The 12,734-nt window shown below is 39.8% G+C and overlaps 1 protein-coding gene across 1 annotated transcript in view; it reads right to left on the bottom strand.

Annotated features, from left to right (window-relative positions):
- LOC119746418 (advillin-like) overlaps nucleotides 1-12,297 on the bottom strand; it is a 50,494-nt gene extending 38,197 nt beyond the window's left edge. Inside the window, 2 exon segments of the mRNA XM_038223346.1 lie at nucleotides 5,072-5,250; nucleotides 12,146-12,297. Coding sequence (XP_038079274.1) covers nucleotides 5,072-5,215 — 144 coding nt within the window. The 5' untranslated portion in view covers nucleotides 5,216-5,250; nucleotides 12,146-12,297.
- Between the last annotated feature and the right edge of the window lie 437 nt (nucleotides 12,298-12,734).

Raw genomic sequence — 12,734 nt, 5'->3', positions numbered from 1 at the left:
ACCGCTGATGTCAGGAACCGGTTTCAGATTATGAAATTGGATAACCAAACCAACTTTACAAATTACTCAGTAACTTCTTAATCGATGAAAAGAACGGTTCTGAATGCCATTTGTGGGGCATTTTCAAAATGAAAACCAGGCTACATGTATATTGATAATCAAAACAGATTTCGTGTTTATGTGTATTTTAATGCACGACAGATGATGCTCGCTAATGTTGCAGTTTACACCGTAAAGCTATTTAAAGCCTTTAGACAACTTCCGGGATTTGAATTTTGGGGTTGGGTTTCTTGTACTCGTGTTATACTTCAATAGGGTGCCCGGTTCCATACTACCCGTAAATTATACACACCACCATGCACAAATGTAAATGTCGAAAGAAACAAGACCACTGAACTATTTGGGTAAGGGGAAACCACTAAAATTCACTCAAACACACTTATAAGGGTATTTTGAGCCCTGAGCTCCTAAGTTAAATGTACACGTACCATATTAAAGGGAATATACAACATTTGCAAATATCGACAAATAAACTACCAGGTTTTTACGAAAAACCTTACTAGGATGTTGGTTAATGACAGTCTCAAGCATCTTGTAAAATTATGGCACTTGGTGTGAAGTCATTTTCAAGAAAATGGTATTTTTGTATAAATTTCCAACGGTGGTCGGCCGACCACCGTTGGAAAAACCTAACTATTTTTCAACTACTGCTCCAAATTTACCATTTGTTCAGTCAAAATTTTGTTTGCTATTGGTTACATGTTCATGAACGGGTGCAGGCCAGCTAGACTTGTTCCCTGACCTAACAATTTTCCGGCATCTATAATTGATCCATTTCATCTTTAGTGGAGTCAGCGAACCAGACTACTTGAACGTTTTTGTTTTTCCAGCATTTTCGAACACAAAACTTCAAACATGTCAGTGTAACAATATTTGATCTATTATACTAACCCCTCAAATACATGTAGTTCATTTTTAAAAAATTTTAAAACAGCAAAAGCCAATGATGTACATTCCCTTTAAATAGAAAGTATACACAAGTATGTATGTACAATAGGCCTATATATGCCAACTCACTAATTTATGGCCATTTTTATACAAACTATTGAGAGTTCACCCTTGACCTCTACCTATCCCCTGTCAATCCCTGATGCGGGGTGACCCGTGAATTTAAAGGAAGTGCAGGTAAAGGTCATGAGTGCAGGTCAACCAGAACTTCATCATTCATGGGTGAAAGTTGCCGACCAAAATGTACCCTACAGGGCACGATCTGCACGTAGACGGGAAGTACATTATAAAGTTAACTTACAAAGTACGGATTCATGAACACAAAAAAGCTGGCTCCTCCGTCCATTGACCTTTCTTCATAAAGTACTACAGCCCACAACTGCAGAAATCGATAATTTCTGTTGGATTTTACAGCGACTCTAGTGGATTTACAAAATGTAGCAAATTGTACACCATGCACATTTTTTTAATGATATTGTTGAATTCAGAAGGGTCTAAGCTAAAATACAGAGAGTGAGATTAGTTATTCTGACACTTAACCGCCATTTTCAAGTCTTTTTAAGATGAATCTTCAGTCAATGCTTAACTGCTTCACCTTTTAACTACATGTACTAGTATTTTCAAAGTATTTGAGGAAAATCAAAATGAAAGATCATGTTTTATACACAATGTTTTGCTCCTAGTTTCCCAAAACGAAGTGCCTTACTCAGTCCTCTGATTTGAACATGGTATGCATGGTCAAACTTTTAGGAATGTACAATTTCGCAAACATTAAAAAACCAAACTACCAAATTAAATTCACTATTGTACTTGACTGTAAGTGAACGATAGTCTTAAGCATCATGTGAATCATGGCATCTGGTGTGCTGTCATTTTCAATACAAGTGGAATTTTTGTATCAATTTCCAAAGTTTTCCATCGTTGGAAAAAAACTGACTTTTTTTTTCAAATACTGCCCCCAATTTACCAAATTTAGTTTAAGTCCACATTTTGTTTGCAATCTGTTACTGGTACACATCTGTGAACGGGTGCAAGCCAGCTAGTCTGGTTCCCTGACCTGACAATTCTCTATAATTAAATAAGCTGCCCCTTTTCGTCTGTAGTAGGGTCAAGGAGCCAGACTACAAGAACAGCATTTTTGGGGGGGGGGGGGCTTCCGGCATCCATGAACACAAAACTTTAATTAAACAGGCCAATGTGACAACATTTGCTACAAAATGCTAACCCCAAATCCATTTACATCTGAAAATTACAGCAAATGCTAATTTTGTATACCATACCCGTTATTAGTAGTGTACGGTACCTTTAACTCTGAATTCTCCAAGAGGTGTCACTGTTTTTGTGCTTGTGAAGGACGTAGAGTTAAAGGTGACAAGCGAGGTTAAAGGTGACTAACAAGGTAACAGAAATAAATTATGCATAGACTTGTCACCACCAGGTCTTGATTTCTGAGAGTCATACGGGCAATCAGCTTCTTTTCGCATACATGAACTTGTACTTTTTCTTCTTTCGATGCCTAGTAGTTTTTGTCTGCAAGCCAGCTGAGACTTAACGCGATTCTGTAATGACTTACAACACTAATCTAATTACTGGGCCGTGTAAGCAGCTGCGCTGAAATGCAGCGATGAAAATGTAAGCTGTTCGTATCACTGGATTTGGAATCTGCATGCCATAAGTAACCTATGACAATAATGCCCTGTCTGGGTAAGAACTAAGATTACTTATTGAGAGTGTGAAAATGCAAATATGAATATAAGGGTGGCCTACTGATTTTTTTTATTTTAACTGATTTTAAATCGCATTAAATTTACAGGTCAGTGGTGCTGGTTTTACATAATTATGGTTTGTATTTTAAGACCTATAAGGACCATGGACACTCGATAATTCACTCCCTCATATTTAACAAGATACGTGTAAAGTAATTTTTTAATTCAAGATTATGTTCCATTTTAAATCTTTTTATCTATACACCGTCTGTTTTAATCTATGGTTTTAATTTTGTGTGGTTTTAATTCCTTGGGTTCTTTTATGGTAATGTAACTTTTGCCGATATTATATCATGTTTTCATGTAATTCGGGGCCCCCAGGGAGAACAGTGCCTTGACAACTGATGGGGCTACCCTGGTAAAATAAAACAAAATAAATAATAAATAAATTAATGGGCAGTTTTTTGGGCACAGTTTATAGGATAATCTGCGCACCGGATAGTATACACAATGCAATAGCAACTGGAATTAATTGCAGTGGCCGCTGAAAGATGGTCATCATGGAGAAGTGGCCATACTATATATAGAGATGTGGCCATCATGGGGAAGTGGCCATCATGGGGAAGTGGCCAACATACTGTGGCCATCATGGAGAAGTGGCCATCATACATGTACTGTGGCCATCATACTTTGCCCAATGTGACAGTATGATGGCCATCATACTGTGGCCATCATACTGTGGCCATTATACTGTGGCCATCATGGAGAAGTGGCCATCATACTGTGGCCATCATACTTTGGCCAACGTGACAGTATGATGGCCATCATACTGTGGCCCTCATACTGTGGCCCTCATACTGTGGCCATAATACTGTGGCCATCATGGAGAAGTGTCCACGATGGATACCATTGACAAAGTGGCCATTCTGGACAGGTGGCCACAATGAAATGAACAGGTAACCACAAGGAAAAGGAAGCAAGATACAATTGACTGAAGTTTGTAAACAATGCATTTAAAACAGCCAGAAATCCAATACCGGGGCTGTGATCAATTTAATCAGATTTACACTGTGTAAAAGTTAATTGCTGTAAGGAAGTACAAAAGTCACTGAATTGGCCTAGGGGATTTACTGTATCATGTTTCCTCATTCCCGACTCTGACCTTATTTGACCTGATTTAACCTTGTGCTCAGGACATAATGCATTGCACTTTATATCCTACATGTGCTCTCATAAAGTAAAGTAAAGTCTGTCACGAGCCCATATGGCCCATCAGGCCTGCGTTTATCTCCAGTTTCCTTGGCAGAAATGACTGAGAATATTTCTACTCCCCCTGGATGGGATGCCAGTCCATCGCAGGTTACTCCCCAGCTAATGCCTGTACCCATTAATACTCCTGGGTGGAGAAAGGCTACCCAAGGGCACACGATATGTTCAGCAGCTGGATTCGAACCCCTGACCCTCTGATCGCGAAGTCACAAACCCTAGCCACACTCCCCCACTGGAACACTACGTGTCTGTCATGAATGTACGAAATGTACACTTGAATGCTACATGCAGGAACAGACTTTTTTCCAGTTAACATTCTAAGCATACAATGTAAGTGCGAATCAATGTACTTGAGCTATTTTAAGAGCATCCAAAACCAGTGATTCTAACTTCATTCGAGCACAACGTCTGAAGGAACTTCTGTTGCCAAACTTTCAGCCTGCATTATCCAGCTAGGGACATCCTTCAAAAATCTCTGCCCTAGCATTTCCCATAGTAGCTACACCCACATCTCAAGTCCAACAATCCTGGCATTGTTTGGTGTAAAAGCAGATACAGGAAGCAATACAGTACAGCTATGAACAAAACGGATACCGCGGCATCCGTGAACTGTGGTTTAGGCCACAATGCCCATATAAAGCAATGTTTTGATCCCCAGGGTATGGTGCAGGGAGTTGGTGGAGATCACGAATAACATCCTTTGTCAGTTGTCATCCGATTCTTTTTTTAGTATTTCAAGTTCAACATACATGTCACATGTACAGACACCCATACAGACACACAAACGGAGTACGCTATGGAACTTAAAATATTTTCCAGTCCTCTTTCGTTTCAGTTTCAGGAGATTTTTATTCCCCTGATTTCAGAGACTCTGCTCACTATATTTGTGTTCTGGTTCAGAAACATCAAATCCTCTACAATGAGGCAAAAATTTAAATTACCTTTTCGGGTTGTTTTTGATATTAAACATTCAAATGATTTTCAGCCAGATATGAATCTGAATCCAGGGACAAAGACAAGGTTTGGAAATGTTCCCCAAGAATTTGCCTGTTACATTTAAGAGCTTCATAAAAAATTGCAATACTAACATGCAGGACGATGTAGGAGTCCCCCATGAAGAAATACCCATAATCCTTCTCCGGGATCTTGGCCACGGCCATCTTCTCAATTCGCCAGATCTTGAGCCCCTCCTTCTGGCCGGCTCCACGGAACTCTGGGTCCACCATACCCATGTTGTTCTTGCGCTGGCGGCGTTACTGGCAGACAACTGTATGTGAATTGAGAAAGAAAGAAGAGTATGACAAAGACTTCTTAAACTTCTAACAATTCATGGAAAACATGAATTGGAACATGGAAAACAAAATACAGATTTCAGGATTATGTACATATATATGTACATCATACATGCATACATACAGATGACATTCGCAAAAGTTGCAGTTTACACAATAAAGCTATAAAGCCCTTCCGACAACTTCCGGGATTTGAATTTTGGGTGTTGGGTTTCTTTTACGGGTACCCATCCCAGCTACCCGGCTACCAGTGTTTTACCTCGACTGGGTGTTTTACTTCGATAGGGCCATCCCTCCACCATACTACCCTACCAGTGGCCACTAAGTAACATCTGGCAGTGCCTATGGCAGGACGATTGCTGGCCTTTTTTTTATGAGGATTCCTTCCATACTGAGTCAACACATAAACACTGCTGTCCTATTACATGTACATTGATACAGTAGTGCCATCACACATGTCACAAGTGATGATATCTTGGTTGATGAGACATTGATTTATTTATGAAAGGCAATCTTCCAGTAAATGCACTCAAGATATCGTCAGAACACCAGGTATGTCTGTTATTCTTAAAGGGACCAAATCTCTGATGTTTCCATGTAGTATGATGCACCATGGAAGAATCCTCCATGGATGTACTGACTGTTGAGGATATCTAACTTTTCATTTAAATAAGACTGTAAATGGTTTGCATAGAGGAGAATCAATTTACTCCTCATTTACATGTATCATTATGAGGAGCTTTTTGTTTGCACCATGTACATGTAACTCTTGAGAGTTTGGTGTGGTTCTAAATCTAAGAAGATATCGATAACTGGACGCATTAATTTTAATTCAACTTTGTGTTCTGCTCATCTTAAAAAAAAAAGACAAAATGAGCAGTGTTTGAAATTTCTAATTACACACTACTCAAGAAAGAGATCCCAAGTGCTACAGAAACACTCCTTGTTATGGTTTAACTTAATTCTTTTGGCAAACTTTCTTTCCATGGGATTTTGGTGCTAAAGACCAAACTGCCACATATGTGCTGCAACTTTATGAACAAAAGTTGTGAAGAACACCGAGGGAAAGATTTCCATATACGAAGTTCACTCAACACCCTGCGTTCAAACCCTATGAGATTGGACTGACAAATTCTAAGTGTTTTCTAAGAAAATGCTTGTATTTTCTCACTGCTCAAATTGACTTTGATGACATGAAATTGCTATCTGGGGGCTTGTTAGTCAATACAGAGGAAAATTTGTGAACTTCGTATAATGGAAATCTTTCCCACTGAGGGGTGTCAGTAAAAGTGTACAATCGTACTATCACACATCTCACAGACTGATATGCCAGTCTAATGTTTCCAATTCACAAAATTGCATTTCCCTACAACAATTGGATCAAATCAATAAAACGCATATGGGAGAACCAAATACACGTTGAAAAGAAATAGACCTTGAACAGGCTGCATGGTACATTGTATGTCCATGTACCATGACGAAAGACTTTCAACCCAATTAGAGTGTGATCGTAATGTAAATTGCACACACTAAACCCAGCTAAAGCTTATTCTAGGTCAAACAAGTGACCCTTTCATGTTTACTTTTGTTGATAACCACCAACGATCAAGTGCTTGACTCAATAAAATATATCAATTTCTAATTTCATTCTGAATTTGCTCAGATCGTTCCAGACCGAGTCGAACAAAAATCAGGAAATCAAAAACAGAACAACTTGCAAGCTGTAGTGAGTCCAGTTTTTTTTACTCTAGTCCAACTTATTACTTAGTATGCACTGTACCGGTAATTTTGCTTGTGATTTTAAGAATGAAATCCAGAGCTACACAGGGACTTGACAAGTCTAGCCAGTAGTGCACTAGTCAGGCACCACACCCACCAAACATGCGCAGCCCTATATATGGACATTGGCCTTGTGTGAGTGTGGCTCAGTCAATGACACACCTTGTTCTAGGCAGGAACAATGAGTGTAGGCCGGTAATACAATAGCTTTGTACAGCGTGTGACAGTTGCGGTGAGGGGCCGCAATGGCCTGACATTGTGGTCCCACTCCCACTGCACTGTGCGCAAGGGTGTGAATGTACCATGCATGCAGGCCAATGCATGAATTTAATAGGCATGTTACATGACATTTCTAGAAATTTTACCTCTTGCACCTTTTCTCGTTCAACAAATTAAAATTAAAACAAGGCATTCATTAACCACAAAGTACCGGAAAATAAACTCAGAAGTAGTCCTCCATATTTGTAGCACAATAAAACAATCTCATCTTTTTCCAAAAAAGTGTATCGTTGTCTACAAGTTGACATTACAATTTTAGGCAGCCAGACTATGTATAAACAAACAAGTAGATTTCAGACTTGTCCAGAACTTGAGTTAAGTAAAAAAAAAATTACCATTTCATCCCCGCCTGTTTCCTTTTTTTCCCGGCCACCCCCCCCCCCTTTTTAAATTCATACATTAGAATATTTTGCACAGATAGGCCCTACATGTATTGTCTTTTTATTTGTTCCAAAACAATTTTAGCTACAAGACCATGTACATGTATGAAGAACGGGGTTGTAGTCGAGACCTCCATATCCGAGACCGGGGCATTCGAGACCGAGACCGAGACCAAGACCGGGACCAGTTTTTGAGACCGAGACTCGACTTCCGAAGGCCAAGACCGAGACCAACACTGAGACCAAGACTTCCGAGACCGAGACCAAGCATAAAGAAAAAATAAAAGAAATCTCACATTTCCAAATATAGTATTGGCAGGCGGAAAAAAAATCAAACATATATTGGATGAATTTCCTACCAGTACCCAATTGATTTTTAATGTAAATATAACTAACAAACTATGCAAGACCTTGCCCCCAAAAACAGTGTCTAAAATGTTGTCAGTCAGGTGAATTCCGATTTCAAAATTAGGCCCTTTAAATTACTGCCTAAATTAAAGAACAGTGTTGTAGTCAAAGTTTGGTGAAGTCGGTGTACAAATTGCTGCAAACAAAGGTCAACCTTTACTTGCAGAAGGCTTATTGTTGAACGTAAAGTCTAGCAAATACTCCCTAAATGTCAGAAATGAAGCACAAGAACGTGTTACATTTGCATATGCAAGCGCTGGTGGTCACGTCTAGGATAGTGCAATGTGTACCAGTGAAATAGGTGAGCAACGTAACTGTGCACGGGTACCGATACCGAATTGCCAAGCTGAATTGACTGGTTCTTATTCCAGCTTCAATCTTCTTCTTCAGCATGAGACTTACACTTCACAAATTCTTTTATGTCAAATTCTTTTATGTTTGGAATAATAATTAATATGTTTAGAACTCCCCATGTAATGGAATGAAAGAGTCCTGACTTGCATAACAGTGCGCGATTGGATCTCACTGCAAAATGCACTGCGCTGCTTGCATCTGAATAACGGTGCGAGAACGTAAATCGCTAGATTTGTCACAACCTGGCCGATTACGTATACCAGCCGCGTCGATGGAGTTCGACTGAAGTTCACAGACAAAATACGACTTGTCATCAAATCTAGCATTAGGCCAAAAAAAAAGTCTCCGGTTTCTGGTATGCGCGCGCATCGCCGTAGCCATGCGCGTCGGCAAAATGAAAAAGTTTTTTTTTCAATGAAAGATGATGTCTCAAAACCGCCAAACTCACTGGTTTGACTGGAATCCTGCTGCTGCACAATTTTAACATGTTTTTAGATTGGGTTATGGTCGAGAATAAGCTTTATGTGGCCTCTCTGGACTCCCATATATTTGCACTAAGTTTAGTCGGGCACCATTTGCAGTCATCAGCCGACATTTGAAGCAAAAAAAATCAGGTAATAAAAAAAAAAGCCGCGTCGCCGCACCACTTTTTGGGCAAGCTCCATACCAGAAACCGGAGACTTTTTTTTTTGGCCTTATCCCACAACTAGAGTAAAAGATCCCTTATTCACTATTCAGATCAATGAAATCCAAAAGATTTTTTTCTTTTTGATCTCAATTCAGCAGAGTAAGGATGGAGTAGTTCCAAAACCCTAGTGCTCCTCATATTTTGTTGCAGAGATTTAGCCGCATTTCATTTCAGAAGAAGACACAGCACATTGGCACAGGATACAGTGGGGAAATCTGTTTGTGCATTGGGAATGCCAGATCATTTAAAGAGGTTGTGGAATGCTCGAAGACATTTCCGTCATTTTTTGGGTATATGTAGCCTAAGGTGTGATGAAATAAAAACGACTATTGTTTCTGTCATGAAATTAGTACAAAGGTTACTTTTGAGAGCTATTTTTCAGGTCCTGTTTCGACCCGAACGTGCAATTTGTGTAAAAGTCGTCGTTGCGGGCAGCAAACAAAACATACTACTAAATCGTGACGTAATAAACAGGACTCGTTTATGCTACTCTGCATCGGGAGTCCTGTTTATTACGTCACGATTTACTGTGTTTTGTTTGCTGCCCGCAACGACGACTTTTACACAAATTGCACGTTCGGGTCGAAACAGGCATGACAGGACTTGAAAAACAGCTCTCAAAAGTACCTTTTGTACTCATCTTATGACAGAAACAATAGTCGTTTTTATTTCATCACACCTTAGGCTACATACCCGAAAAATGACGGAAATGTCTTCGAGCATTCCACAACCTCTTTAAAAAAAAATAAAATGGGTGCTTGGTTCATTTGCATTGATGTGATGACATTTCAAACTCAAGGACCTCAGTCACTGTCTGCCACATTAATCCCATGGTCACTGGTGTTATAAATTGACCAATCTACCGTAGGGGCAGGGCTACATTCACGTGGGTAACTCTCCATGCTCTCAAAAGTTGGAGAATCTTGCGTGCGCACTGCATTCGGAACACATCGCTTGAAAGGTTGATGTTGTTATTTTAACAAGAGTGACTTGCACAAACGGAGCAAAATTGAATGTAAAAATACAAATCAAGGGAAAGAGTTCCATACCTGGACATCACTTGACGCCCTGTGCACAAACCCTATGACACTGGTCTGAAAAATTCCAAGTGTTTTCTCAGTAAATGCTTCAAAATGTTCAATGTTTTCCCTGCTAAACTTGACTTTTTAGGACATAGCCTTTCTGATGGCTGATACATGTAGGTCACTGCAGGGAAACATTAGTGATGTCCATGTATAGTATTCTTCCCAAATCTATTTTCATATTATTAAGAAGTATTTTTTCTTTTAAATAACATTTTCCATGTCCCAAGAACACAAATGCCAAAGAAAGAAAAATAAAAGTCATTAATTATATTTAATATTTAATTAAACAACTCGGCTCTATCTCATGTTTGCAACTAGCTAAGTGGATGTTCACTATACAATGAAAGTCAACTGTCAATGGAGAGTTTGATACAATAGATTGGGCTTATTTACGCCATAGACTTTGCATACTATTTTGCCATAACTTGCAAAATGATACCCGTCAGTTAAGAGGCTCTAAATGACGGAATGAAAGTTGAGTGCCACTTATCTGCCGCCGAACACATCAATGCTCACCTTACCTTGTGATTTCATTCCAAGACAAATCCAGGAAGCTCTGTACATGTATAATTTATGCGAATACATGTCATGAAAAATGTGTTTTTTGGAGCACATTTTTCATGCACACATTTTTGGACAGCAGACATTGTGGGCAGCAATATCGACAATGATTGAAGAGTCTAGTCAAGTCTAGCGATGCGCATGACATCAACGACGCGTGGGCCAATGACAGTGCAATACATCATTATGAATATTTAATTTCCCATGAATATTTAGTTTATTAAATACTCATTAATTACTCTTATTTCAATGGATACATTAAAATACAGGAAGCAACTTTTTAGCGCTTGAAAATAAATCAGTGTAAAGTTGAAAAAACTTGAAGTCCTAGTACGCAATTCTTTCCGAAATGACAATTGTGCAGACCAAACGTATCCAAACTTATAAGGACGACACCAAAATTTACCGACACAATTGCAAAATTCCCTGCCACTCGATCTATGCACCTCGTAGCCGGCTACAGCGTCACGGTTGTTTGCACTCAATAAACCTTCTCAGCGCTACCTGTATACATGTACTACTAGGCCTACACACGCACGTCATGCTCCACTGTACTCCTAGAACTATGATGCTCCGCAGACTCCACTCTGCGGAACATCATAGTTCTAGGAGTAGCTCCACTGCACTCCCACTCCGTATCCGCGTAGCCGGCAACAGGGTAGGCCTAGACCCCTAGTTGGTTTGGACTTAGAATTTTTTACAGCAACTCCCATTCGTTTTATGTTGCTTCGTTCTCAAGCATATCAAGCTCAGGGGACTCCCACTTCGTAGCTGGGTAGCCAGCAACAGGGTAGTTGGTTTGGACTTTCAAGTTTTTCAGCAACTCCCATTCATTTTGTGTTGCTTCGTTCTTAAGGGGACCCCCACTCAGTTACCCGCGTAGCTGGCAACATTTGGTTTGGACTTAAGTTGAATTGTTTCTTTTCATGCTTTTCCACTCCAGTCATGCCAGTGATTCCAACCGCCAGTGACCGCGTAGCCAGAGATTTTAGGAGTGTATTTCCAAGTGGCGAGGTATTCTGCAATTACTCCCTATCTACACCATTACTTAGTGAAGAAAAAAAATCGGAGGCACAGGCAGACTCCACTTTATCTCGATTTCGAATATACCGGAAGTTGTTCAGATCTGCATGACCCGGTGCAGTAACCGGACCCATACGCCTTGGCCTAGCCTACATGATTACTTTGGCCCGGTGAATTAGCTTGAACGGGTTTTTTTCTCACAATATATATCAAATTTACAGACTTGTCAGTCACTCGTAAACGCATATTACAATAAACTATAAGAGCTACAATCTATTTTACGATTTCTACAAAGTGCATAAGCTTTCCTTACCTTAAATTTCAGACGAAAACTTGAATTCCAGAAGATTCCAGCTCAATGAATCGTGCGGTACATGTGTGAGATGCAGTGCGATCGATGGTGCACTGCCACTAGTTACTTTTATCAATTATATCGCGGGAACCAGCGATGAGAACACACCCATGAATGAATGAAGCGGCTTCTAATAAACTTGATCCAGTCGTTTGGCATTTAATCATATTTGTTTTCGAACACTGTGGTTTTCTCCTCCGATCCGTCGTTTTTGAGAAATATATTGACTTATTATTGAGGGCAGAAAAACTTAAGGAAATAAAGAGATTAAAATAAAAGAATTTCCGAACAAATTGATGTTGTGGGGTTTAAATTTTATTTAAGTGAAGCAGCTGAGGTCCGCATAATGCAGGCTACAGGGTAGGGTGGAGTAATATAGGTTGGGGACAGAGTCCAAGTTTGTTCCGCGTGAGTGGTTGCGTTCGATTTGTACTTGCACATGCACCATATGGGGGAGCGGTCCGTTCTCAAAAACACCCCCGATCTTTCCCTCAAGGAGAAATTGATCCTAGATAACCAACGACAAAAAGAGAAACTCCTCTGCTATGTG

Source organism: Patiria miniata, unplaced genomic scaffold (genome assembly GCF_015706575.1).
Source record: "Patiria miniata isolate m_02_andy unplaced genomic scaffold, ASM1570657v1 HiC_scaffold_12, whole genome shotgun sequence".
Lineage (NCBI taxonomy): Eukaryota > Metazoa > Echinodermata > Asteroidea > Valvatida > Asterinidae > Patiria > Patiria miniata.
This window is presented reverse-complemented; position numbering and strand designations above follow the sequence as displayed.